This window comes from Fringilla coelebs (assembly GCF_963513975.1).
Source record: "Fringilla coelebs genome assembly, chromosome: 10".
NCBI classification, from domain to species: Eukaryota; Metazoa; Chordata; class Aves; order Passeriformes; family Fringillidae; genus Fringilla; species Fringilla coelebs.
This window is the reverse complement of record NC_140036.1, coordinates 25,548,962-25,573,654: the sequence shown is the minus strand read 5'-3', so window position 1 is coordinate 25,573,654 and position 24,693 is coordinate 25,548,962. Positions and strand designations below refer to the sequence as shown.

Genomic DNA, 24,693 nt, shown 5'->3' with positions numbered 1-24,693 from the left:
TGAACTATGCTGCTGGAAAATCATCATTGAACCACACCTGATACACATGGATCAATTAATAAGAGAAGGCATTGTCAAACTACTTATGTCCAGCTTCCTAACATAGTCCCAAAATATTTTTAAGAAACCCACTTAACATACTGCAAGGCAGATATATTTGACAGCTGTTGTAACTATGAGAGAGTGTAAAATTAAGGATTAACCTTTTAACATGTGGACATTTCCTTGGAATGATGCACCTGAGATATCAAACATACCCAGCACAGCCAACATGACAAAGCAAGAAGTTGTTTTCTACAGAATTTAAACAGAAAAACAATTCTTTATCTCTTAAGTGAACTTTACAGCACTACAGCACAGAATTAGTGGGATTGAGGCACTCACAAGACTGACTCAGCACTCCTTTAACAGTTCACCAAATACATTTTTTATGCCCAGCCTAAGTATTTTTTAGTACTGTGACAAAACCTCTGTCCTTCAGCACTTCTGACCTCAGATTTAGCAGAGAGATGGGATTTCATGCCCACAGACCATATTGTGCTATGATGGTTTTGACAACAAACACTTCGGATTAGCCTCTTATATCCTAGTCTAATGTTCTTTTTCTGATGCAAACCTGCACATTCTAAGATAAAACTCTACTTAAAGAAGACCTTACTAACTAACCCTTGAGCACACTGGCATTCTTAGGTCAAGAACCCAGGAATCTGTACCTCTAGGTTCACATCTTTCAGCTCTGATGTCGGTGGGGACAGGTGCGGAACTTGTTACACCACGGATCCATACTGCTGATGTTCTGTGGAGTCCTGAGGAATTAGAGCAAGAAACACAAACTGATGGGGTCATGCTGAAACAATTTCTTTGAGGTCAATTAAAATGACCTCCCAAGCAATGTTGCTGTTGCTTCATGCTATCAGAAACTGCAAACTCTCTGCCCATGTAATCTAAATGAGACCTATGATCACTTCAGTAAAAAATGAGTGTAGTAATGATTAAATGCTCAGAGATGGGGAATTACTACTTATGTAGATTTTTGACAACTAGAATTGATGAGCATTATAATTATAATTATTGTCAGTGCATCATCTCTATATTAATAGTCTAATCCTATACAAAGACTCTGGCTTTGTCTAGTTCAAAGAGGAGACTGAGGAGCAACCTCATTGCTCCCTGCAGGTTCCTGAGGAAGGGGTGTGAAGGGGATGGTGCTGGGCTCTTCTCCCTGGGAGCAGGGGACAGAGTGCCTGAGAATGGCTCAAATCATTTCTAGGGGACATTCAGACTAGACATTATTAGAAAGCATTTCTTCTGGCTTCCTAAAAGATGGTTGATGCTCCAGGTATGCCCGTGTTAAGAGGCACTTGGATTGTGCCCTTAATATTATATTTTAACAATGTTTCAGCCCTGAAGTGGTAAGGCAATTGAACTAGATTCCAAACGAACTCTTCTAGTCTAATCTAGTCCTGATGCTATTACACTTTAGCTAGGAAAGAGGTCCAAGCATCTCAACTTGGTGATACTAAGGTTTTTCAAAAGGGAGTAACTGTATTCACTTATTATTAATCATAAATCCCATTTCCAGTATATCACCCTGATTTTTTTTTTTTTTTTAATATGACTCACCCTTCAGTTAATTGCTTGGCCTAGCCTGGAGGAAGTACTAGCTTGAAATTCAACAAAAATCTAGCATGGAACAGAAGCATTGCTGTAAGTCAGAGTAACTTGGTGGAAGTATTGCCACTGCTTCTTCTCAAATCCCTGCTAAAATTTCTCAAGAACTTTGCATCTCCAGGAATTCTATCATCTGCTAGTTTTTTAAGTATTAAAAGTTTTAGCACTTCCTGTAGTAAGGAAGAACATGCATGTTCAGGTGACATACTAGAATTTTTCTATTTTGAGAGAGTTTAAAACTCTGGTCTGTGGAGGTAAGAAATTATAAGAGTTATTGTTACCTACTGAGGCAGAATACAGCTAGAATTCAGATACATGATTGCAACTCCCCAGTACAAATATAGTGCAAGAGAGTGTTTTACTGTTTTAAGTCAAGTGGTAAAGAGAGCAAAAAAAGAGAAATACATAGCTGTCCTGCCTGTACTTATCACCATGGCAAATGGAACTGGTAATAAACCCATGCTTTCTGCTCTCAGCCACATGTTCTGATCAGTAGGTCTTGTGGCCTCCCATCCCAAAAGAATCACTAGAAAAGGAGAGAAGATAAGATGAAGCAGAGGGCAAGTTAGGAGAAAAACACACATACATCTGCCCTGTTTAGCCTATTTGCCAAAGGAAAGGAGGCTTATAAATCAGTTGTACGGGGTTCTGTCTTCCTCAGTCATACTTAAACCTTTTCATTAAGTATAGGAAAGCAGTGGGAGGTCTCAGCATTAGAACTTTTTAACAGTCTTGTAAAGACTGCTGAGAGAAGTAACTATTTCTCCAATGCACCAATTTTCTTCTTAATAGATGCCAAGTTAATCATGCAACCAGGAGAACAGTTTGTACTGTAGCTTGCTTGCATTGCAGATCACTGAGAATCCACCCAAAAGACAATACAAGAGAAACTGAGATCTACTCACTTCCCTGCTTATAGGAATGTTTATTGTGCTAAGTAGAAGAAATCATAAGAATTCCTCAATCCACTAAACATCTGTTCACTGAAATGCATAAATAACATGAACCAAGCAAATTACAGAGCCTAGCTTTTTAGAAGACTATCACACTTATCTAGCAGGTGGATTTTCATTTTTTTTAAGAAAATATGGCCAGAACTATAATTGGCTTTGGGATGGGCAAAGAGCATATCTGTTAGGAAAGCAGAATGTGAAAAGCTGAAATAAGTTAGAGACAATATAATATTTTGATTATTCAAATAGAAACATGAAAGCCTTTTCAGTCCTATTGAAGTAAGCTACATTACATTGAAATCCTGGCACTGGGAATAATTTGTGCCACGTTTTAAAATTCTATGCAGACTACTCTACTCAATAACTGTTCAGCCTAATTTCACTGTAAGGTCAAAGTGAGAAGGGCTTCAAAAAGAGGAGGGGATGACCCAGTACAGTTTTTGTCATCAGGGAAGTTTGTGACAACTTCAGGGCAAGACAGAGATGGCTGGACAAAAATTAAATCACCCAAAGCCCAATACAGTCTTGAATCGGGCTATATTCTTTTCACCTATCTATGCACTTCACACCATTGAGGCCTCTTTCCTAACCAGACAGATTACCATTTTGATTGTAAAAACAATTCCAGTACTTTAAACTTGGACTGGATATATCAAATTGACTCTTTGGGGTTGCTTTTTAAAATTTTTCCTCCTGGATTTTGCAGAGGCAGAAATAATGTTTAATTCTGAAACCTTCTCTACAATGTTTTATTAACTTAATGGTTGCACTCACTGTGCACATTTGCAAAATTATAATTGTAATCAATTTAAGTGGCTAATCATGTACTTTAGAAGTTTACGCTAAACAGTCCAGGGATAGAATTTTCTGTTACTGCTATGTAAATTCTAACTATATTTCAAAGCTACTTTTTAATACTTGGTGTTTTGAAATGCCTTTTTAATTACATTATAAACAAATTCCTATTAAAATAACTCTATTAGTCATTAAAAATAGGACATTCTATAATGTATAAGGGTAATTGGACTTCTGTGACATGCACAGTGATCGAATTTTTTATTTGCATGATGACAGGACCATTTTCCATAGGACTTGCATCTTGTTCAGTGTGCCAGTATTCACCTAATGAGCTGCTATGCAGCAGTTTGTCCATTCTTTCTGAATGCTGTCTCTTAATGCAGCAAAATCCATTGCTTCTCCCTCCTCACTAGGTTTTTATCAAGTCTTATTGTGTGCTGACAAGTAACAGTTTCCCTGGTTGGTTCCCACCCTCATATCTTACTTATCTTTTACCTACTCTTAAATTTATTCCCTTCCATAGAAACTGAGGCCTAGCTGTTTGTTTTTTTTTTTTTTTTGCTCAGCCTATCCTAGGCGTAGATGCATTCCTATTCTAGCCGTCATCTCAGGAGAGCTTTCCCTGAGCATTCTTCTCTTAGTTCTGTGAGCTTTTTTCCTTCTATCCTCATGTCACGTGGTCTTTTCTTCCATTTGTACTGGAAGCCAATGGGATACCTATTTCTCAGGTTCTTCCTGTGACTTTTCCCTTCAGGTTATAGACAAAGAAATATAAACAGTCAGTACAAAGGCACAGATGTACATGCAATCGAGTCACACAAGAGAACCATAAAATTTACAGCCTGTTCAACCATGAACATTAGAAAAATCACAAAAATGCATGTGCAAACAAGCATTAGCATAGGGGTGGATGCTGAACTTCTCTGTCACACTATCAAGCTGAACACTGGCAATCCTAGGGATTTTTTTTCTGATTGTTTAACATGGAAACCAGAAGGACTTATGCTCTTTTGCTCTACTCTAACATAACACAAAGGAAGCAAGGGAAGGGGGGAGGGCAGTCACCAACAGTGGCTATTCTATTGTTTTCTCTCAAAAACTTGGCAAAGCAACAAGCTAGACACAGCTGAAATGTGCCGGCTAAAAATTGCTCAAAACTTTCATCTGAGACAGACACAAACCATGCCTAATACCATCACGGGGAAAGTTTGTCAAAGCCACAGATACCTGAAAAAAGAGTTGCATAAAAAAAGAAAATATTAGTAATCCCTTTACATGTACAACATTACCAGCATTGCCTACAATTCTGATTCACATGCTTTTATGCATACGATGCATGAATTACAAATTAATGGTATGCTCCAAATGCATATTTTGGTTTGGGGTTGTTATTTTGTGGTTGGTCAAGGAACACTCCCTTGATTTTGGTAGTTTTAGAAGTACACAATTTGATTTTAAAAACAGGTCTACAAAAATTGTCTCAACTCAAATATGATCTCCCATACTGGGGAAATTAGGAGTTGGAGGGCTCTTTGTCCGTGAGTTTGCATTTGAGATTTTTTTTTTTATTTTTTAAATCTGTTCATGGCTCATTTGCCATTTCAAGTCAGAAAGAAATCCCCTTACTAACAGACTTCCTTCCCATGATCAAAAAGCAGTTATGTTTCATTATCTTGAAGAAGGTAACGGATCACCGGAAAGGATCTGGGCATCCTGGGGGATACAAAATTAAAAACGAGCCTAAATGTGCCGTTGCTGAAAAGGTGAATGGTATCCTAGGTTGCACGAGGCTGATAGAAGGAGGGGATCCCTGTCCTCTGCTCAGCACTGCTGAAGTCACACCTGCAGGCTGCGCTGAGTTCTGGGCTCCCCAGTTTGGAAGACATGAACACACTGGAGAGAGGGCAACAGCGGGCCACAAGGATGATGAAGGGACGAGAAAGCATCTCTCCTAGGAGGAACGGCTGAGAGAGCTGGGACCGTTCAGCCTTGGAGAAGGGGCAGCTCGGCGGATCCCGTCCACCTGTACTAACACCTGCAGGGCGAGTGCCAAGAGGACGGGGCCAGGCTCTTCTTCCCGCAGGGCCTAGCGGCCACAGAAACAACGGTCCTCCTGCGTACCACCGCCGCTCCCAGCCTGAGCCACAGCACCTTGACACGGTCCCGTCCTCTATTCGCGCAGCGGAGTATTTTAAGCATTTTCAAGCTCCGCTTTACCCGAGAGACAGGGGAGTGGGTGGGGGGCGGGGGAGACTGAGGCCTCCCGGGGAGGGCGCGGTGCCGGCCCCGGAAGGAGGGGGGTGACGTGCCGCCGCCGCGGGAGGCCATGGCGGGTGCCCGCCCGCGGCGCCGCGGGGATTCCTCGGGGCGGGGCGTCCTCCGGCTGCCACAGACGCGCCGCTGCTGGCCCCGCCCCTATATAAGGGGCGGCCTCAGCGCGGCCCCGACCGCGGCTGTCGCGTCTCCCGCTCCGACCTGCGCTCGGGCACCATGGCAGGTCAGTGCGCGCCCGCCCGGCTCGCGCCGCTCCTCGCGGGGGCCGCGCTCGCGGAGCCGCCGCGGGATCGCCGCCGCGGGATCGCCGCGGCCGCGCCTCTCTTTGGGCAGCCGTCCCGGCGGCGAGCTGGCTTCGGCTGGTGGGGGCAGGGGCTGCTCGCGGGGGGTTCAGAGCCGTCCCGCTGGGCACCGCTGTGCGGTTTGAGAGGACGCGTTCGGTGCCGGCTCTTTCCGCGCCTAGCTCGATGCTCTGCTCCAGGCTTCGTCCCCTAACGGGACGGATATCGCCGGCGTGGCGAGGAGCAGGATGGGCCGGAGAGGCCACTGTAGGGGTACAGCGGCTCACAGGGGAAAACCCAGCCCTCTCCTGAAACGCAGGAGAGAGCTTGCGATTTCTGTGATTTTGATACTTTGCAGTGAGTAGGTCCTTACGGCTCTACACGTACGTGTCACTTCTTTCTTCCGTTTTTTGTTTTTGTTGTTGTTTGGGGGTTTTTTGTTTGTTTGGGTTTTTATTTGTTTGTTGGTTTTGGTGGTTTTGTTCGTTTTTTGTTTTTCTTTTTTTCCCCGATTTTCACCTAAAGGTGTCAGCAAAGTCGGTTTCATTTTCAGGTCTGGAAGCCTGCAGGAAGTCTGCCCTCCGATGCATGCATGTCTTGATAAGATGCTCCTGTCTCTCTAGGAATCCTGTACTCAGAAAACAAATGAGATATACTAGCACCTAACTCAGAGAATAGGAGAAAAGGCAAGCACCTGTGAACTCTGGTTATGCCTAGGACAAATCTTCTAGGGGAATTTTTAAATTATCTGGGACAAGCACTCCAATAACCTCTGCATGCCATCAAATGGAAAGATTGCTTCTAGCTCAGACTTCCAGGATGCTAGTGGGTGTGTAAGGGCTAGCACAAAAACTCTTGCAAAGAGATATTATAGGCTATGAACTGGGCAGCCAAAGAGTTCTCTGAAGTAGCATGGTTTTGTCTGGGTAAGTCAATTAGGAAGCTGTGCAACTGCCTTTCATTCTATGTGGTTTTGAGGCCATACTCTCACCAAGAGTTCATTATGTTTCAGGCCTAGCAGTGGCTGCTGTGTAAACACAAGATTTTGTGAAGAAAGTGTTTACAGAGAAGGGGAAAAGGATGAGAAGGGAGACCCACACAGCTGAAATACTTGATGTTTTGGTAGAATGGACTAGTCTTTTGCAGATATAACTTCCATAGTAAGCACCAACTGGGCTGGCCCAAATTGTAGCATGAGCTTATGTACTTACGAATTATCTAGAATAGAACACTTAGGTACAATATATAGATGATATTGAACACAAACAGGATGATATAGAGTAGGTACAACAGAAACTTTAGATATAGAATAAAAAATAGTTTATTCGAAACTTTGGAAAGTTAGGCTGACTCAATATTGGCAATATTAGCCTCCTGTCAAGCAGTTGTAAAGTTTCCTCCTAGAGCTGGGATGCAGTTGGGGGCTTCTTAGCCTTTATTCCATCATTAAATTGACTTTATTTCCCTAAAGACCTTTGTGTGTGTGATTATTCAGTTTCAAGAAGATGAGACAGAGTAGAAGTGTATAGGTCGATGAAGAAAAGATCTGTCTTTCAGTGGCAAGCTCACTTTAAGAATTAGTGCTACGCTGCTAGGGAAGAAAGAAATCCAGACAACACTCGGTTGAATATTGGGTACAATCCCACTTTGTGTACACTGGATTTTTAGTGAGCTGAGAGCATAGTGTCAGACTTCCAAATTACCTATTGAAAAACCCTGTCCTATTAGGAGGTTGTTTATACAACTTAAAATATTACACTATTGCCTTTCAAAGAAACATAAAGTTGTTCTGCAGATTTGCTGAATATGAACTAGTACAAATAGGCAGCTAAAAGTGAATTGAAACAAAATATCTTTATTCCTGCCATTATAGAAGCCTTTTTGATCTTTGTGATTGACCACTATAATCTAAATCCCTTGGGACTAGTTGGTTTTGCTGCTAAGCAAAATAGAAGGTTTTGTAGCTCGTCTAGATCTTGCAGACCAGGTTTGCAGAGCTTATAGGAGGTTATGGTACATGATTGTCTGTTGTCAACTGTTAAGGGAGTATTAAGTTAAAAAGATATTGATGATGACTGCCTCATGAGCTTAGGTGTTGTGCCAAACAGCAATTTTTCTGAAAGGAGTCAATATTTTAATCTTACTACTAGGCTTGATAGTAAGCCTTTAAGTGTCCTGAACTCTCGCTCTGGTCTAACCTAGTTAACACCTTTTGTAAAGAAAAGAAATCAAAGTTGCTAAAATAAATTTGACTCTTGCAATTCTTAGGAAGAAACTGTTTTGTTGATAGAGTGAAAATGGATTGGTAGAAAAGAGCATGCTTTGTAAAGTGATATAACTTTGAAAGGAGGTCTACATTAAAATAGTTAACAGTGAACTGAAGAACTTTTATAAGTTACTTGTTTGCTTTTGTGAGTCCCCCTCTGGCAGTTTAAAACAACATGAAAGAAGGCAAAGCTTGTATAATATGGCTTCTATAAGTACTATAGGGTAAAACAATCTGTCTTAAGCTACATTTAAGATTCAGCTGGAGCAGAAGATTATAGTACCTCTTTTTGCTCAAAGAAAAAAAATTTGTTCCTGCAAGTTCTAAATTGCTTTTTGCATTACTAGTTACTTCCCATTTAAATCTTGCACTCTTGTGACAGAGCTGCAATCATGGGTTGCAGAACAACTCATCTGAAAAATCCTGAGCTAGCAAAACTTAAAACTGTTGTCTAAGATATAAATCAATGCTTACTTTCATTTGAAAATTAATTGCATCTTTTACGCTGCTTTAGCTTCAGGGTTGAGAGCTGAACCTAGAGAAACTCTAAAAAACTCCAGTAACTTTAGGCCAAAAGCAAGCCCACAGACTCCAAACACTTTTTGCGTAATACCATATTAGTGGCCCAAGTAGAGCTCTTTAGAATTTTTGATTGTCTTTACTTTTGGCATGACTTATTTAACCTGGGCAAATTTGAACTGGTGCTCTCTTGAAAGTCTTGATGTTGTGGGTCATTTTACTGCATTTTGCCATATGTTGGGTTACCAATAGCAAATATAGCTATGCAAACAATCTGCTTCATTGAGTCACATAGGAAGGCCCTATACACAGAATTAAAGGGCACATCTTAGAGGTTTCACAGCAAGATTACCTAACAATACCAGGTTTCTAATGTATCTGTCTCAGTATAAAGTAGCGGATCGTGCTAACTTGACCACGTTCATTTCTTCCAGACCAGTCTTTTGTGACTCTAGCCACAAATGACTCCTATGTGAAAGGAGCACTGGTACTTGGTTCATCTTTGCAACAGTATAGAACAACAAGGAAGCTGACTGTACTCATTACTCCTCAGGTCTCAGATCTTATGAGGTAAGGTCACTTACATGCTTCAGACTGCAACAGTTGCTGCTGATGTGCAGGTTGAAAAATGGAAGTTAACTTTCTTAATAGTAACCTTTCAAAGCTCTGGAAGCTAAACAGCTAATTTCAGCAGAACTCAACTTATCTGGTGTTCTGTAAGTTCTTCAAACATGAAACTGTTTATGGGGGTTTTTTTCTTCTCTACGATGAGTTAAACAAATAGTCTGCAGTTAGAGCTCTAAACCGTGACTTGATACTGATATTTCTGCTGGATCTTTGCTCTTTTGTAGTCCTGCTTAGAATTGTCCAACAATGTGATATTGCCTGTGCATTTGTTAGTGCTATGTGTATGCATGTGGAGGTGGGGGCAGGGAATTAGTGTTTATTTGTTTTGCAGAAATATTTCCAACTGACATAATATAACCCAAGCTCTATTGAAATCTAGCAGACACTTCGAATTTTATCATGGGAGAAGCGAGCAGAACTGAAGTAGCACCAAATATGTCAAATCAGCAGCTGAACACAGGCATCTAACAAGGTCACCACAGTACATCAATTGAAATTAAGAGGCAACTGCCTCCTACAGCCTCCTTAGAATAGTCTCACTGTGGAGTGGACTGGATTCTTTCCACATGTAAGAGGGTAAAAAAAAAACCCACAAAACAGTTGATAACTATGGGAACTAGAGATGATAGGTCCAGATTCTCTGCATGGGAAAGTAATTCTGAAAAGAGTTATTAATATATAGACACAATAGAGAGGTGACTCAATAAAGTAAATGCAGTGACTTTCCCTGGAGTCTCCTGGCAGCTAAACGGTTGTATCACTATTAAAATGTTGCATATAGGATCATCCATTTCAGCCTACTAGGTGAGTGTGCTCTTCTAAGATGAACCTTAAATGTACCTATGTGCTAGTGAAAGCCACCTAGTACTGTGCCCTTAGACCAGTGACACTTATGTACCTAGTGGTGTAACTGGAACTTGCATTTCTCACCCTGTCTCCTCTAACAAAGTGTGCCTGAAGTTCAGAAGCACTGACCCACCAACTGTCAGTATAAAGGCTGCCTTGCAAGGCAGAGTTCCAAAACTCATTTAAAAGCTCTGTGGCTTAAATTGTACTGGCAATTGCCGAGCATTGAAGATATGCTGAAGAACAGTAACACTTTACTGATGTTTCCTGTTTTAAGCAGCATGAACCGCTTAATCTCTTGAACTAATGGTAATGCTCTATTGATGGTAAAGCAAAGGTTGGATATCTGCCACAAAATTTCACTACACTGCCTGAAAGTTTGTCACTCTTTAGTGAATATGATACTGGTTCAAAACATTTTGTACCCACAGCCAGAACTAAGTCAGTCTTTAAAAGACTTCATAGGATAAAGTTTTATCAACTAGGTCTAGTCAGGTGTCTCAAATGTCCCAGATGTCACAATTCCAGAACAGTGTAAGTATTGCATAAAATTGTGTGTCAGCTGTTTCAGATTCAGCTACTGTCCTGCTCAAGCTAGTCTAACAGCTTCCCGTTTCTTAACTGTCTGCTCAGATCAGGCTTTTAAGTTACTAGATATCAGAGTCTGGATGAAAAAAAAGCTTAGTGTATGACTTACTGAGCTTGATATTAATGCTAACTAAAACTCTGTGGAAGAAAAAAAAAAAAAAACCAAAAAAAACTTTTGTTCCTGAAAATGTGCACATTACAAACTTTATGGCAGACAGGTGTACTTGTGTGTTCCAAAATATGCAGTCAACTTTTACTGCTTTTCAACAAGAAGTGTTGCCAGGTTTCCTGTTATTATGCTTCTCTTTATGGAATCTGTCATTTGGTCTGCTGTTGGAGTAACACTAGCACTAAATCTTGCCAATTGACTCTTCCCCAGGAGAGTGCTGGAAAAAGTCTTTGATGAAGTCATATTGGTAAATGTCTTGGATAGTGGGGATTCAGCACACTTGGCGTTAATGAAAAGACCTGAGTTGGGCGTCACACTAACAAAGCTTCACTGCTGGGAACTGACACAGTTTTCAAAATGTGTTTTCATGGATGCAGACACAATGGTAAGTGGTTGTGTCTCATGGTACTTCTCAAAGGCCCAGTATCAGGGTTGTTGGATTTTTTTCTGTGGGGTTTTTTTTAAGAGTAGGGGTAATAGATGGACTAATAACAGTAAGAATGTGTGTGCCTTTTAAACTAAATTAACTGTTATGAAGTCTGTGGGGACTATTTCTGTAAAGTATTGTCTTCTATAACATGAACACTGATAAAAGATCTTCCTTTCATGTCTTAATGTTGATGCCAAAATCCATGAAAAACATGATACCACAATTCCTAACCTAAAAGCATTTTTTTAAAACTCCTTTACAATTAGGTTTTGTCAAATATAGATGAGCTTTTTGAGAGAGAAGAGCTATCTGCAGCACCAGATCCAGGCTGGCCCGACTGTTTTAATTCAGGAGTTTTTGTTTACCGACCTTCCATTGAAACATACAGTCAGCTGTTACAGTTTGCCACAGAGAAAGGCAGCTTTGATGGTATGTATTAATTTGTATTTCAGTGTAAGTTAGACTAAAATGGTCTAACAATATTTGGGATGGCTCAATAACTACATACATCTCATGGGGACTGTATTATAGAATTCTCAATGTAACTATGCAAAAATTCCTTCGCCGAAATACAGGCTATCATTACATTATGTAGTAAAATTACTTTTATTCAGGCTTAATGAAATAAAAACTGAGTTTGGCCTCCAGACTAACAGGTGTAGAATCATATAACAAGAAATGAAACTCCAGTACTATGCTTCAGACATTCTTAACACTCAAGGCTTGGATGTTCTATACTAACTCAAGCTGCTATAGAAAAAATACTACTGGTCAACTTGAGCACGGCTTTAGAGAATCAAACATTTGAAGATACAGCTATCTCTTTGATGGCTTCCTGTCATTATAGGGTAGTGACTGTCTCCCAATATCAAGTGCATGTAGTAGCCTTGGCTGCTTCCCACTATAGGTTACTTGGGATCCACCACTGTACCAGGTTGAAGCTTCAGAAGCCAAGTTGTGCTGTCCTAGAAGTCTACTAAATTTGTTACTGTTGCAGTAAAAGCTTATGTCCCATGGAGACAGCTATAGTTAAAGACTTCTGAGTATCACTGTCTCCTGTCACTTAATTTCATTATGTAACTACTGTGGTAGAAAGCAAAGTCTAACTGCAAAAATATAGAAAACTATGTAAATAAGACCATAAAATGAAATTCTCAGATAAAAGATAATGTTGACTTATTACCTCTCAGTACTTTGTGAAAAGTAAAATATTCAGATGTCATTCCTAGTCTGCAGAATAATCCTTGTTACTGTAGGGACTCTTGTGTGTGGCCTGCTAAAGAACATTGGTCGCAGTTGCATGCTCAATGCTACCTAATGAAAATTAATACTGCCATGTAATAAAGGTCAAAGGTGCAAATTGATCACCAGCTATAGCAAAATCTGTAGCATAATTATGAATTGTTGCATTAAAACAAACAAACAAAACCTCCCAAGACCAACCAAACACCCTCTCCTACCCCCCCCCCCCCCCAAAAATCCCAACCCCCCCCTCAAAAGCAAGCAGTCAAAAAACCCCCAAATGAATAGTACTGTTTTTATAATATGCTTTCTGACTTGAATGCTAAAGACATGCAATGGTGGAACTTCCTCTGTCCTAAATGCAAAGCAATTGTTGCAGCACTTAACAGCAAAAACAGTGGGCTAATTGTTTAGTTATCAAATTTCTAGAACTGTAATTTGTACTTCAGCCTCAAAATCTTAGTTTTTATTAAATGATAGCACTGATCTGAGTAATGATGCCATGGAGACCTAGACCATCTGTATAAGCTACTGCTGAGCTCAGGAACTTGGTAGGGAGAAAGGGAATTGAAAATTAAATTGACCTAGAGAGTAATAAAAAGGCCTAGGAAATTTAGTAAGAGAAACCTGTGAAGGGTCACTGCTTTTAACGGCACACAGGGATGCAAACTTAACCGTCTACCAAACTATGTGTAGTTGAAGTCAAGCTGCAAGTGCCTTGTCTGCAGTAGGAGTAACTAGGGCATAGAAGACCTTCCAGAATATTTCTTGTATGTAACAGCAGACAGCTGCCTCCTCTGTAGTACCGTTGTCCAGAAACGGCAAAATGATGGCTACTTATGTAGACATCTGCTCTGTCTGTCCGAACTTTACCTCTGTAGATAGTGAAGAATAGGTCGTGCAACTACTCTAGATACCATCTAAAAGTAGTGGATAGATAAGAAAGAAAAGTTTGGTTTTAGAAGAAATCTGGTAGTACTGCTACCTTAAGAATGTCGCTATTGCTTAGACAATCTTCTCGCTCTTCTAGCCTGGGATCCAAAATAGTCTTGCTGTATTGTACCTTGATATGTATCTGTAAATATGTAGCTAATATTAAGTACTGCCTGGTTTTTCACTGTATGTGTGAGATCAATACAGGAGTATTTATATAACAAAACTCCTGTTGAAGTCTGAATTAGGACAGCTAGATACTGCTTTGGCACAAATGCACGCAATCTGAAAAAAGGCCAAGGATGTAAACCAATCTGAGCAAGAGAAAGCCCTGTAGAGTAAGTTAAATACACTCTTGCTGCTCCTTCAGTTCTCTTATGATGGATACAAGTTTTTCAAAATTGCTTTCCTTCCTTTACGGATTGAGAGGCAAGTCAGAGGTTTGAAATTGCTGGACTGAGTCTCCGGCTGTTTCTCACTCTGCAATCTGCATGTATGCTGACAGCTGTAACAGGATACCTAGAATTTATATTTGTCAGTGTACTGTCTGTACATCTAAGTTTATGCCCAGCGTCTAGATACTTCAGCTGCAAAAAGTAAATTCTGCCCAAACAGCACTGATGGTATAAACCTTAATACTGCCCTAAATCGAATCATAGGCCACTTTTTAGTGACCTTTTCCTGAATCAGCAGGGACTGAGTGCTTAAGAAAATGAAAGATTAAAATGAAACATTGTCTTCTAACTAAGCTATCCATTTACCCCTTAGTAATGCTACTTGTGCATGCAGTGATAGGTGAAAGAATACAGCAAGTGAAAGTCAGAGGACTCCCTTCAATCTCCTTGATTAAAGGGATTATTGCCATTTAAAGACTAATCGTATTCATTGTGATAAAGAATGAATGGATGTAGATAAATAGGTTTTTACTTCTCAGTTACTGCTTATAAACTAGTCTACTCTGGCCTGAAGGCTATATTCATTTTTTTAGCTAATCTACTACTGAGCTACCAAACAACTTCAGATTCTCTTAACCTTGTAACAACCTCTACTTGCAAACTAAGACATGACCCTTCTGAACAGAGATTGTTATCCTCATTTAGTGGTTAGTCAGGAGCTTTTAGTGCAGAATTAGGAACACCTATTATCTGCTAAGGAATTTGATGGAGTTTTACTAGAATTGTCAGCAAGACTATATGTGTTTTTCTTACCAGATCAGTGTGGACATAGATGCATCTGGGACTGCAGGTCTAACAGGCCACTGATACCCTAACTGTCAGTGAGATGATGTTGGTCATGCATCTGTAAGCATAAGTAATAAAACTTATTGCTGCCATTTGATTTTCTGAGCTGCAGCTGAGCAGTGCTCAGTTGTACTGTTTTATTGTGGGGTGTTTTTGCTGCATTATACAGATTGAACTTAAGCTGTAAAAGAAACTGAATGTCAGAGTTTGTGAGCAGCTTCCTATCTTTTAACAAAAGTAACCCCATATATACTATTTCATTCTCTGCATTTTTGGAATATCCAAAGGCTGCAAGGTTTACAGGGTTGTTCACAAATAGAACTGTAGTGCTCAGTGCCAGTCTTCTACAGGACACAATAACTGCATTACCAACTCTTACTTAGTAAAGTAAGAGAAAGATCCTCAAATAGCTGTCTGATGCTTGTAGCCTATTAATGCTTTCTCTTTTAGGTGCAGATCAGGGGTTATTAAACACCTTCTTCAGCAGCTGGGCAACAACAGACATGAGCAAACATCTACCGTTTATTTATAATTTGAGCAGCACTTCTGTATATTCCTACCTTCCAGCATTTAAAGCGTAAGTTGAAAACTTCAAGAAGACCTTCAGAGCTTATATAAACTAATTTCTTGTAACAGAATGAACAGGCATGATGTGAGCTTACACAGGTTTTTTAGAAGTAGACTGTTCCTGCCACTCAAAATATCACAATTTCTTCTCTTAAAAAGAAAAAGGTTTAATTGATGAAAGTCAAATTCAGCTGCATCTGCAGCTTGAACCACTCATCCCTGGTGATAACAGTGAAGTTGAGTAAGCACATTTGACAGGTCAATTGCAAAAGGAAAAACCACTCCTCCAGTATAGGATACAGTCTAGAACAGTTCTAACCAATGGCAGTAGGCTCTTTAATCAACTTGAGCTGACCTTCAGCATGTCACTGGTGGTATCCTTCCCACTTAGATAACTTGCCCTTTCTTCACTCCAGCTACTTAGGGTGTTTAACAACCACTAGTTACAGTTTCATCTAATGAACCTATACCATTCAAATAAGTGTGGTGAACAAAGATTTGTATCAAGCTAGAATTCTCTCCTAACAGTCTTTCTAGACCTCTGTCAGTTCCTTAAGTGACAGCAAGATGGAACAAAGAGTACAGCCAACCACATATCAATGCATATTTCCTCTGTGACAAAGCCTGTATCCTCCCTAGCTAGCAGTGTTAGTGTGGCATGTGAGTAAACTGTATGTCAGAGGCAGGGCTGCTCAAAGTGTTATAATAATCCAGTTGAAAGGGGGTGGGGCGAGGGGGGGAAAGAAGGGAAACTGAAGTGTTACACAGAAACTCTTTATCTATTATGAGCTACAGAAGTTGGAGGCAAGGAAGAGGGAAAGTGCCAAATGCATAAAAACAATCTGATCTCTGAATGACATCAGGTTACTAGTGTCTAAAGCAGCAGCTGGCATAAGCAGGCCTTGCTGGCTCATGATCAAACTATGTCTTGTGATCAGGATACTATTTGGAATCTTGTCATGCTAAAAGTGGAACACTTATTTAAAGAAATATATGCAAGCCTCAGAATGACTAAGTAGCTGGATAGCATTTGATAAACTAACATCTATTGTAAAGTATGCCCTCTTTCCATGGCTGGCTGTTAGTCACATGACCTTAATTTTACAAATTACTTTGTTGCCACAGAACACTAATTGGATCTGGGAGCTCTTGACAAAAATTATCTTTAACTGACTGAATCAGTTGCTTAACTGAATTCATCAGGCCTTCAAAAATAGAATGCTGGAAGTGCAGCCCTTGTAAGTAACATTGCCTGCTCAATAGGTGGAACAAGTTCCCTTGGTTAGATCAGCAGCTACACTCCTGATAATCAACAGTTAGAATATAGTGAAATTTAAACCTACTGACAGCAATAGCTAAGTTTTTTGCAGCTTTGTACAGCGAGACTAGATTTCACAGCAGTCTCAGTAATCCTTTTTCCAAAGGAAAATGCCAATTCATGACAAATGCTATCTAACTTCAAAACATTGATGAAGGACTTTTCTGGGAGATGTGGAAAGACAGATTAGTTGCTGAGGCCAGTGTGGACATAAAGCTTCCTAAAAGTTGAGCTTAAATGCCCAAATAAAGTATTGCAGGTCCAGAAACTATCTAGAAAGCAGATGCTGAAAACATTGTGGAAGCTTGGCATCTATTATTCTGACTGTAAGTAGACAGGATACCAAGGGTATACTTCTCCATTTGCAACAAATGTCATGATACTTTTTAGGCATTCTATTCTCTATCTTAACTTCCCTTGATTTTTGAACAGTAAGTTTCCTTAGAAGAGCAGCAGCCTAAGATGAAGAAAACTTAGGTTTAGTACTGACAGCTAATAAAACTAAGGTAGTCCCCTTACGCTAAATCTTGACTTTTGGGGTTCAAAGTTAAAGCCCAGTAACTCACCTCTTGAGGACACTTTTTTCATGCAGTTAAAGCAAATACTTGGCCTTTCATGCACACGCAAGTCTTCATTCTGCAATAAGATCAGTTGTATTGAAAACATTGAACATGAACTTGAAATATAGTCAAGGACCTTAAAATAGTATGAAACCTACAACCCCATCCAAATGCATACTTGGTTTGAATATTCTGTGGTTTTTGAAACACACTCGTATTGTCTCTATACACAAAACTCCTTAACACCCGAGTCCTGGTCAAAATGACCAGCATCTGCTTAATAAAACCTTAGGCAAGCTACTTGATGTTACTCTCCATTTCAGTCATATTATGTTGACAAGAAAGCCTAATGTGATACAAACTGAACTAGGTCAGATAGCCGCTGTTAGCAGACAGACTAGTATTGCTTGTTCACAAAACTGAATCAAGCTAAAACCCAGCTCTGGAACTGTAGGAGAATGACATGAATGTGGTCTCTTTCGCTGTTCTTTACTTGAAAAGAGGTGCATCTCATCTTTACTTTTAATAGAGAAGAACATACTGATAACAGCTGGGACAAAGCTAGAAGTCCATATTGGAAGTAGAGTTTAAATGGTTTCAAAAAGAAACAAAAACTACCCACTACCAAACCCACACATGGTTGCCCTAAGGTTATTTAGGAAGTAAGGGTTGTCTAGCAAGACTCTGCTGCACCAAGATTAGGAGTGTTCTGAAATGGCTTGGTTATACAAACTTACTATTTTGCAGCGGCATGGTCTCCTTGCAGCAGAGCCATCCAGTGATCCATTTCTACAGGGCTATAAACTGAAAGGGTAACTCTTAACACTGACTGTTCTCTACATAATACTTGTAATGCTTAACTCTCTGGCTTGCTGACTTTGGAGTAGAACCTTTTTCACTTTTAAAACCAGTTCCGATTGCAACGGCTGCTTGAGACTGCTCTCCCCTGAGCTATGGACATGACCCTAAAGACTTGAGTTGTCTGTAAGTATTTAAATAGCCCAGACCGCTAGGTTTTGGCTGTATTCTGACTAGTGCAATGTAGAATTCAGCTTGTATTTTTTCCATTGTATCGCAGTGCTTTCAGTCCCAATAGGCATTGGCAGTTTGATCATTTAGCATTTAGCCACCTAAATATATTCATATTTCTGTTTTCTGGACAAATACGGAAATAATAGGTTAAAAAAAGTTATGTCTGCCTGTCAAAAATTGTATTCTAGACACAAGTACAAACTGACTTCTAAAATTTTTCTGCCCAACAGGTTTGGTGCCAATACTAAGGTGGTGCATTTCCTGGGAAGCACAAAGCCGTGGAACTATACATATGACTCCAGAACAAAAAGCATAAAGGGCAACACGGATGACCCTAAAATAGTTCACCCAGAATTCCTCAACATGTGGTGGGATACCTACATAGCTGATGTTTTACCATTACTAGAACAGCATGGAATTGTTAAAGAAGTCACTACAGGGGTAAATATGGTACGTGCTCTAATAATCTTGTGCATCCATACCTAAGTATGGATGACAGATTATTTACCATTGCATCAATTTCCCTTCCCTCTGTCCATCTCAAAGCATGGGTGTGGTTTAGTTTGTGGGATGCAGGGTATTTTAGTTTTGTCCTTTTAAGCTTGGAATAAGTAATACTACAAAAGAGAAGCATGCTAGACAGGTCTTGGACATGGCTGTATGCTCACCTAAAACAAACTATGTACATAGTTAATGTAGCACCAGGTCTTATACTGTAGTAAGTTCTTTGATGTAGTAACTTCTTTAATTTATACAGAGAAGGGTCTAAGTCTTAATGTGTTGCAGCTAATAAGGTTCTCAAGCAGAGGAACTCCAGTTCAGCATGCAAATAAGTACATTCAGATCTTGCATGGTGAATCACATTGCCTAGGACAACCAAACTAATGCTTCTAACTCTAGTTCTCATTCACAGAGTCTAGCGGCCTGCATCTGACTGCGGACTTCTTAGTCTTAGCTTAGTACGTGGACCAGTTTAAGTTCTCAGCCTTTCTAAGACCAAAGTTATTGACCTCTTCAGATGTGCTTCTCTTGGTAATCTTGCATCTTTCTAACAAACTATTTGCAGCTATCGGGCTTGGTCTATACTCTGGCTTTCTCTTGTGGCTTCTGTAGAGAGGTATGAAGAACTGAAATTTTACTTTTTTCCCCCCTTGCTAACTTCTGTAACTCTTGCTTTGTTATTTTGCTAGGAAAGCTGCACAATCCCCACCCACTGGCAATGCTTGCTACTGCGCATGATAGCATCAACTTTGTTGTCCCATTCTATGGCCTGTTGCTCACTTTAGCTGTGCAAAGTATTTCTAGATTTTTACTCTACCTTTCCTTTTAGGCAGAAGTTACAGAGGCAGTGTCCCACGTATCAGTATCACCGCTATTACCAACTGAATCTTCAGAAGAACGCAAGGAACGGTGGGAACAAGGCCAAGCTGACTATATGGGAGTGGATTCCTTTGACAACATCAAGAAGAAACTCGATACCTACCTTCAGTAGAAGTGCCTGTCTCAAACAGTGGTGATGCAAGGACTTGTTCCAGAACTAACAGCTAGAACGGTATAGATGGTGGTCAGTTACACTTGCTAGTAGCTTGAGGAAAAACTTCTTGGCTGAAGGCCTCTGCAGTGCTACAGATGAAGACTGAGCAAAAGCTAGGAAGCAGAATCCTTGGGCCACCTATTACTGCCCAATTTCCAATTCTCCATACTAGATAAAGCCAGGTATTTTCAGCTTAAAATTTCTTCTGTTTTGATCAATTGGCTCAACGTATTCTTTAAACTGGGTTTGTTACCTCACCTCATTAGGTGATTAGCATTGATTCCTTTGCTTGCTGTTTTAGATGTAAAATCTAATTCATGGGATTGCTCATACACTGGAGTGGTAGCCATTCTGCTTTACCATAAATGTATTAATGACACTGGGATACATACATGTAACAGTAATAGCACTGCTTTGCTCTTCCAGTCACAATTGCACTGAAATTTTGACCAGGTTCTTACGCACAGTGCCTGCAGCATGGCAGAATGCGTTTTTCAGTTCTGTATACTATGGGACTAGTAAACTGAGTTTTATCTGTTCCTTGCAATGTTGCACTTGATACAAAAATAAAAAGTTGTCATGCATTTCTGTCTTCCCTAAACTCTTGAGCAATTAAAAAAAGGAGCTTTAAAGCAGTCTAACTAAAATACTCAACAGGTATAAATATCCCTTAAGCTTTGCCGATGCTACTCAAGCTCTCATTAGCAAATGTCCAGCTTTTAGTTCGTAATTATTTAGAAGTACTTAGTCATTTGCTAGGGAGTTGTTTAGGGCCAATCCCTGTATTAACTTGCCATAAATATAGGACAGGGCACATGAGGAAGTACCTGCTGAAGCTGTTTACATTAGTAACTTGAACTTTGGGAAGAAGGCATCCTTCTTTCAAGTGACTAAAGAAACACCATCCCTAATGTAAGCCCTATACACTGAACTTAGTCATAAAAACAACTGTGATACTACTTTGGCAAAGAAAGATTATGTAGCTGTTTAAGTAACTGTACCTACCCTGGTAAGGAAAACTACTCTTTCCATGTATTCAGACAGTAAAGAAAGTGCTTTTTCTGCCACACTCAGGCTACATGTACTCCAGGACACATGGAAAGGCAGTAAAAATGAAGCATGCTGATGACAGACTGGCTGTCATCTGTACTAAGGTTTTCTATCCTTTAGTCAAAAGTCTAAACAGAACAAAATTAGTGTTTTTTGACAGCCGTACCCTGCACAAATCCAGAAACACTAAGAAAATACTAATTCCTTATTTTCTAGTAAAGGAGGATTTTGGCTGAAATTTAGTGATGGAATTTAGATCTTGAGCCTAGAGATAAAATAAACGATCAACAAGCTCTCACCATTTGCTGGTAAAGCAGAAGACATAATAAGGGTTGGTCTATTTTAACTTGTTTTCACTACTTAATTCCTCTATGATTTAGCTGTTCACCATTTAGAAAAAATGCTAAAAGATAAGGTCCAAACCAAAGTAGCTTGTAGCTACTTAAAAGAACATAGTATCTGAACTCCAAGTTGTAACTAGCCCTTTCCTGTATGAGTTTTTCTTTTGCTGTGTTTTTTTGTTTGTTTTGTTTTTTTTAAACAGATAAATTTGAAGTTGTGTGAAAGCAGGAGGGATTACTAGTTACAGTCTGTAATGAAAAAAACTATGCTTTATCAAACAAATATTGGAGAGTTCTGCATACTCAAAGACTACTCTATGGAAAATGGTAAAATACTCTTTTAAAGCCAAACAGTCTAAGTTGTCCTCCCCTTGTCTGTATTCATACTGGAGAGTAGGGACATTACTTCTTTTTAAGCTTAGCTGGAGAGAACCAAGAATCTGAAGGTTTTGTCTAAAGGAGAAGACACATTATTTACCTTTTATTACCTTTTCACCTCAAAAAGGAGATGAAACGCTTGCAGATAATGATGCCTTAGGTTTTAGATTTTATATTTTTCAGATTCTGTACTGCTTTAGTGTGTAGTTCTGAGCTTCATATTAAGGGATGGTAAGCTCTCTTCACAGAGTAGCTACACAAGGCAATTCCTTTCCTAGCTTGGAACCAAGGACAACCAACCCAAATTTCAGGCCCAAGAGCATAAACAACATGGACTGGAGAGAGAAAAACAAGAAGGATGGGACTTCATAACCTAAAGCTATAATTGGACAATTAACTCCAGTATGCTAATGGACCAGAACTTAAAAGTGAGAGACCTTGTGACTGGTGGTCCATTTTTTTGTGACCATTTTGGGTTCATCTTGGATGTAGCCCTGGCTGGGCTCTTGGGCTGCCCAAGGTGTATCTATTGAGGCCTTTTAATAAATTCCTATTTTATTCTTTAACTCCATCCAGCCTCTGTTCTAGGTCAGCCTTGGTAAGGCATCAGTTAGAATGCATGAATACAAATTTTGGTTTTGAGGGGATTTTTGTGCTCTTAAGCACTGTACTAACAAGCAACCTTTTGAAGAAATGAACACTGGAAAAATTTCAGAAGTTTGTGTGCTTCTAAATTAACAATTAGGAGCAAATTAGTTTTTATAATTTATTTGAAGCATTTATATTTTGAGCACAAAGACAGCAAAACTGAAAATTGGCATGGGACATGAAACCTGAAGAGAAGTATTATCCAAAATATTAAATATGTTATTTATGCAAAATACTACAGGATCAAGCTATAAATCAATCAGAGCCTTAACTTCATTAAATATTTTTTGTTTTATTTCACTTGCTGAAGGCATTTTGGTAGCAAAGGCTACTGCTGCAAGTTCCCTCTTCTTGTTCTGAATTTTCAGGATATTTTCTTCTACTTAATCCTTCACAATGAACCAAAATAAAAAAAAAAAAAGAAAGAAAAATAAAAGAAAAACCACAAAACCCCACCCAAACCACTGAAATAAAGATGTTATTTTTCTGTAAATAAAAGTTTAGGATGAGAAGTTTAGGTATTCTGGGAAAAAATGATAGGGGGCTGAGTATCCTAAGCACAGTTACATTATTTAGTTATTAATTTGTAAACACAGAGAAAAAGGTTGTAAAGCAATTGGAAAAAAAGATGAGGTCCTGCGCTTTTTTTGTTTTAAGCATTTATTGGAAGGATATCTATATCTTCTTTGCTACTTTTATTAGAAGAGAACCTGGCTTCAATTTTTGAAGTAGTATTTTTGTGATGGAATATTAATGAGGCAGGCTAGCTGCTCTTTCACAGCTAAACAAGCTGCTATGACGATGACAAAAGCATTCTACATACCTTCAAGACAATGAACTGTAATAGCCAGGCTAACCAACAGCTGTACTACCCCATCTGAGTCACTCCCAAGTATCTTGAGACATTTAATTTCTAATATTAAAATCTTAGAATCCAAAGCATACTTCAACAGTCACCCCACAATTTAGTTTTACTGGTGAGACTGTGGTGGCACAATTATTTTTAAAATACTGTAAAGCTTCTTGGAAAAGAATTATTTTCTTGGAAAAGAATTATTTATTCATAACCAGAAAACTGTAAGGATTATCTTTTAACTGACCTTAGTAATAACAGCACTGTGCTTCTGACCCAGCATGTGACACCTGTCAAAACACTGGTCTTCTGCAGTGGGATTCCAAGCTATTAGTAGCAGCAATGAATAAGTTAAATAACCTCCCTTCAAAACATAGTAGTATGCACATGGCACCACAAAGCAGATATCGTACCATCAACGTCATCTTCAACAAATGCTGCCTGCAGATGAATTACTCCCTGCCTAATACTCTTTAAGTATTCCAATTTAAAGAAAGATTTTAGAACTTCTGGTTATATGTTCATAACAAGCAGGAACTTCAGGTAAATGCTTTAAAAACAGAGTTTGTCAGGAATCTAAGAGACATCAAAACAACCCTGTTATTTTAATTCTGAAACAAACACTGCGTATACTAACTGCCTCAGTTCCTGATGGCAAAATCTAAATCACCTGGACACAGGCAGTTACTTAAGAGTGAACTGGACTGTTAAGAAAGCCCATGCAAGCTTTCATTAGTATATACAACAACCACCGTGTTAGATAAACAAGAAATTTTGCTGAACGCAAAACGATAGTGTAGCTGTTACTACTTACACGTTGGATGTAACACCAAATGTGAGGATCTGTGAAATGCCAGGTCTCTGCTCTGCATTTTCCCAGCATGTTTCATCTGGCTACAGGTACAGTACTACTAGTTCTCAGAAAATAGATACTTAAATCTACATCAACTCTAATAATGTTCTGTTTCTTATAAGCAAGTCTCGTGCAATGGGCCTTGTCATATCACCCACATACTGCAGGTTGTCTAAGAATTCTTCTTAATGACTTGTTTTAGATTCTAAGAACCTCTGGATGCCTACACACACTCAGAGACATCAAGCTGCAAGATAAAAGCCAAACAGGTCTTGTTTCTCCAACCTATGGTAGTGAGTAAAAGAGCAACAAATTATGTATTTGTCACTGCAAGATGAACATTCCTTGCAAGCTATATATGGCAAACTGTTCTATCATTAATCACGCCGTATGAGAACAACATGATGTCTGGAGGAAAGACCTAGCCCAAACATGCAGAAATATGTTCCATTCTATTTTTGCTGTAGTCAAGAAAGACTGAAGTGTACTACTTTCACTCTTCTTTCATCAGTACAGCACAGAAAAAGTGAATTACAGTACTTCTGTACCTTTCTGCAGTATCTCATACAAAGGATACTGTATTTTACATTGGAAAATATTTAAAAACCTGAGCCTTTGAGAAACATCTGTATACTTGTGATACTCTCACATTAAAGGTTCATATTTCTTCCTAAAGGTGAGAATTCTACATCTATGATTGTATTTAAACAAACAAACAATT

At 39.4% G+C, this 24,693-nt stretch overlaps 1 protein-coding gene across 1 annotated transcript; it reads left to right on the top strand.

Annotated features, from left to right (window-relative positions):
* The first annotated feature begins 5,851 nt into the window (after positions 1-5,851).
* Positions 5,852-22,052, top strand: GYG1 (glycogenin 1). The gene is made up of 7 exons (XM_084212682.1): positions 5,852-5,919; positions 9,197-9,332; positions 11,203-11,377; positions 11,689-11,851; positions 15,289-15,415; positions 18,546-18,765; positions 19,646-22,052. Exons 1-7 carry the CDS (start codon positions 5,913-5,915, stop codon positions 19,805-19,807), a joined length of 990 nt encoding a protein of 329 aa, XP_084068808.1. The 5' UTR covers positions 5,852-5,912; the 3' UTR covers positions 19,808-22,052.
* The last annotated feature ends 2,641 nt before the right edge of the window (positions 22,053-24,693 follow it).

Excerpts from the sequence above, each read along its gene's own strand:
- GYG1 (XM_084212682.1), top strand. Across the intron at positions 11,852-15,288 it reads AGAGAAAGGCAGCTTTGATG|GTGCAGATCAGGGGTTATTA; the intron begins GTATGTATTAAT and ends TTTCTCTTTTAG. Across the intron at positions 18,766-19,645 it reads TCACTACAGGGGTAAATATG|GCAGAAGTTACAGAGGCAGT; the intron begins GTACGTGCTCTA and ends CTTTCCTTTTAG.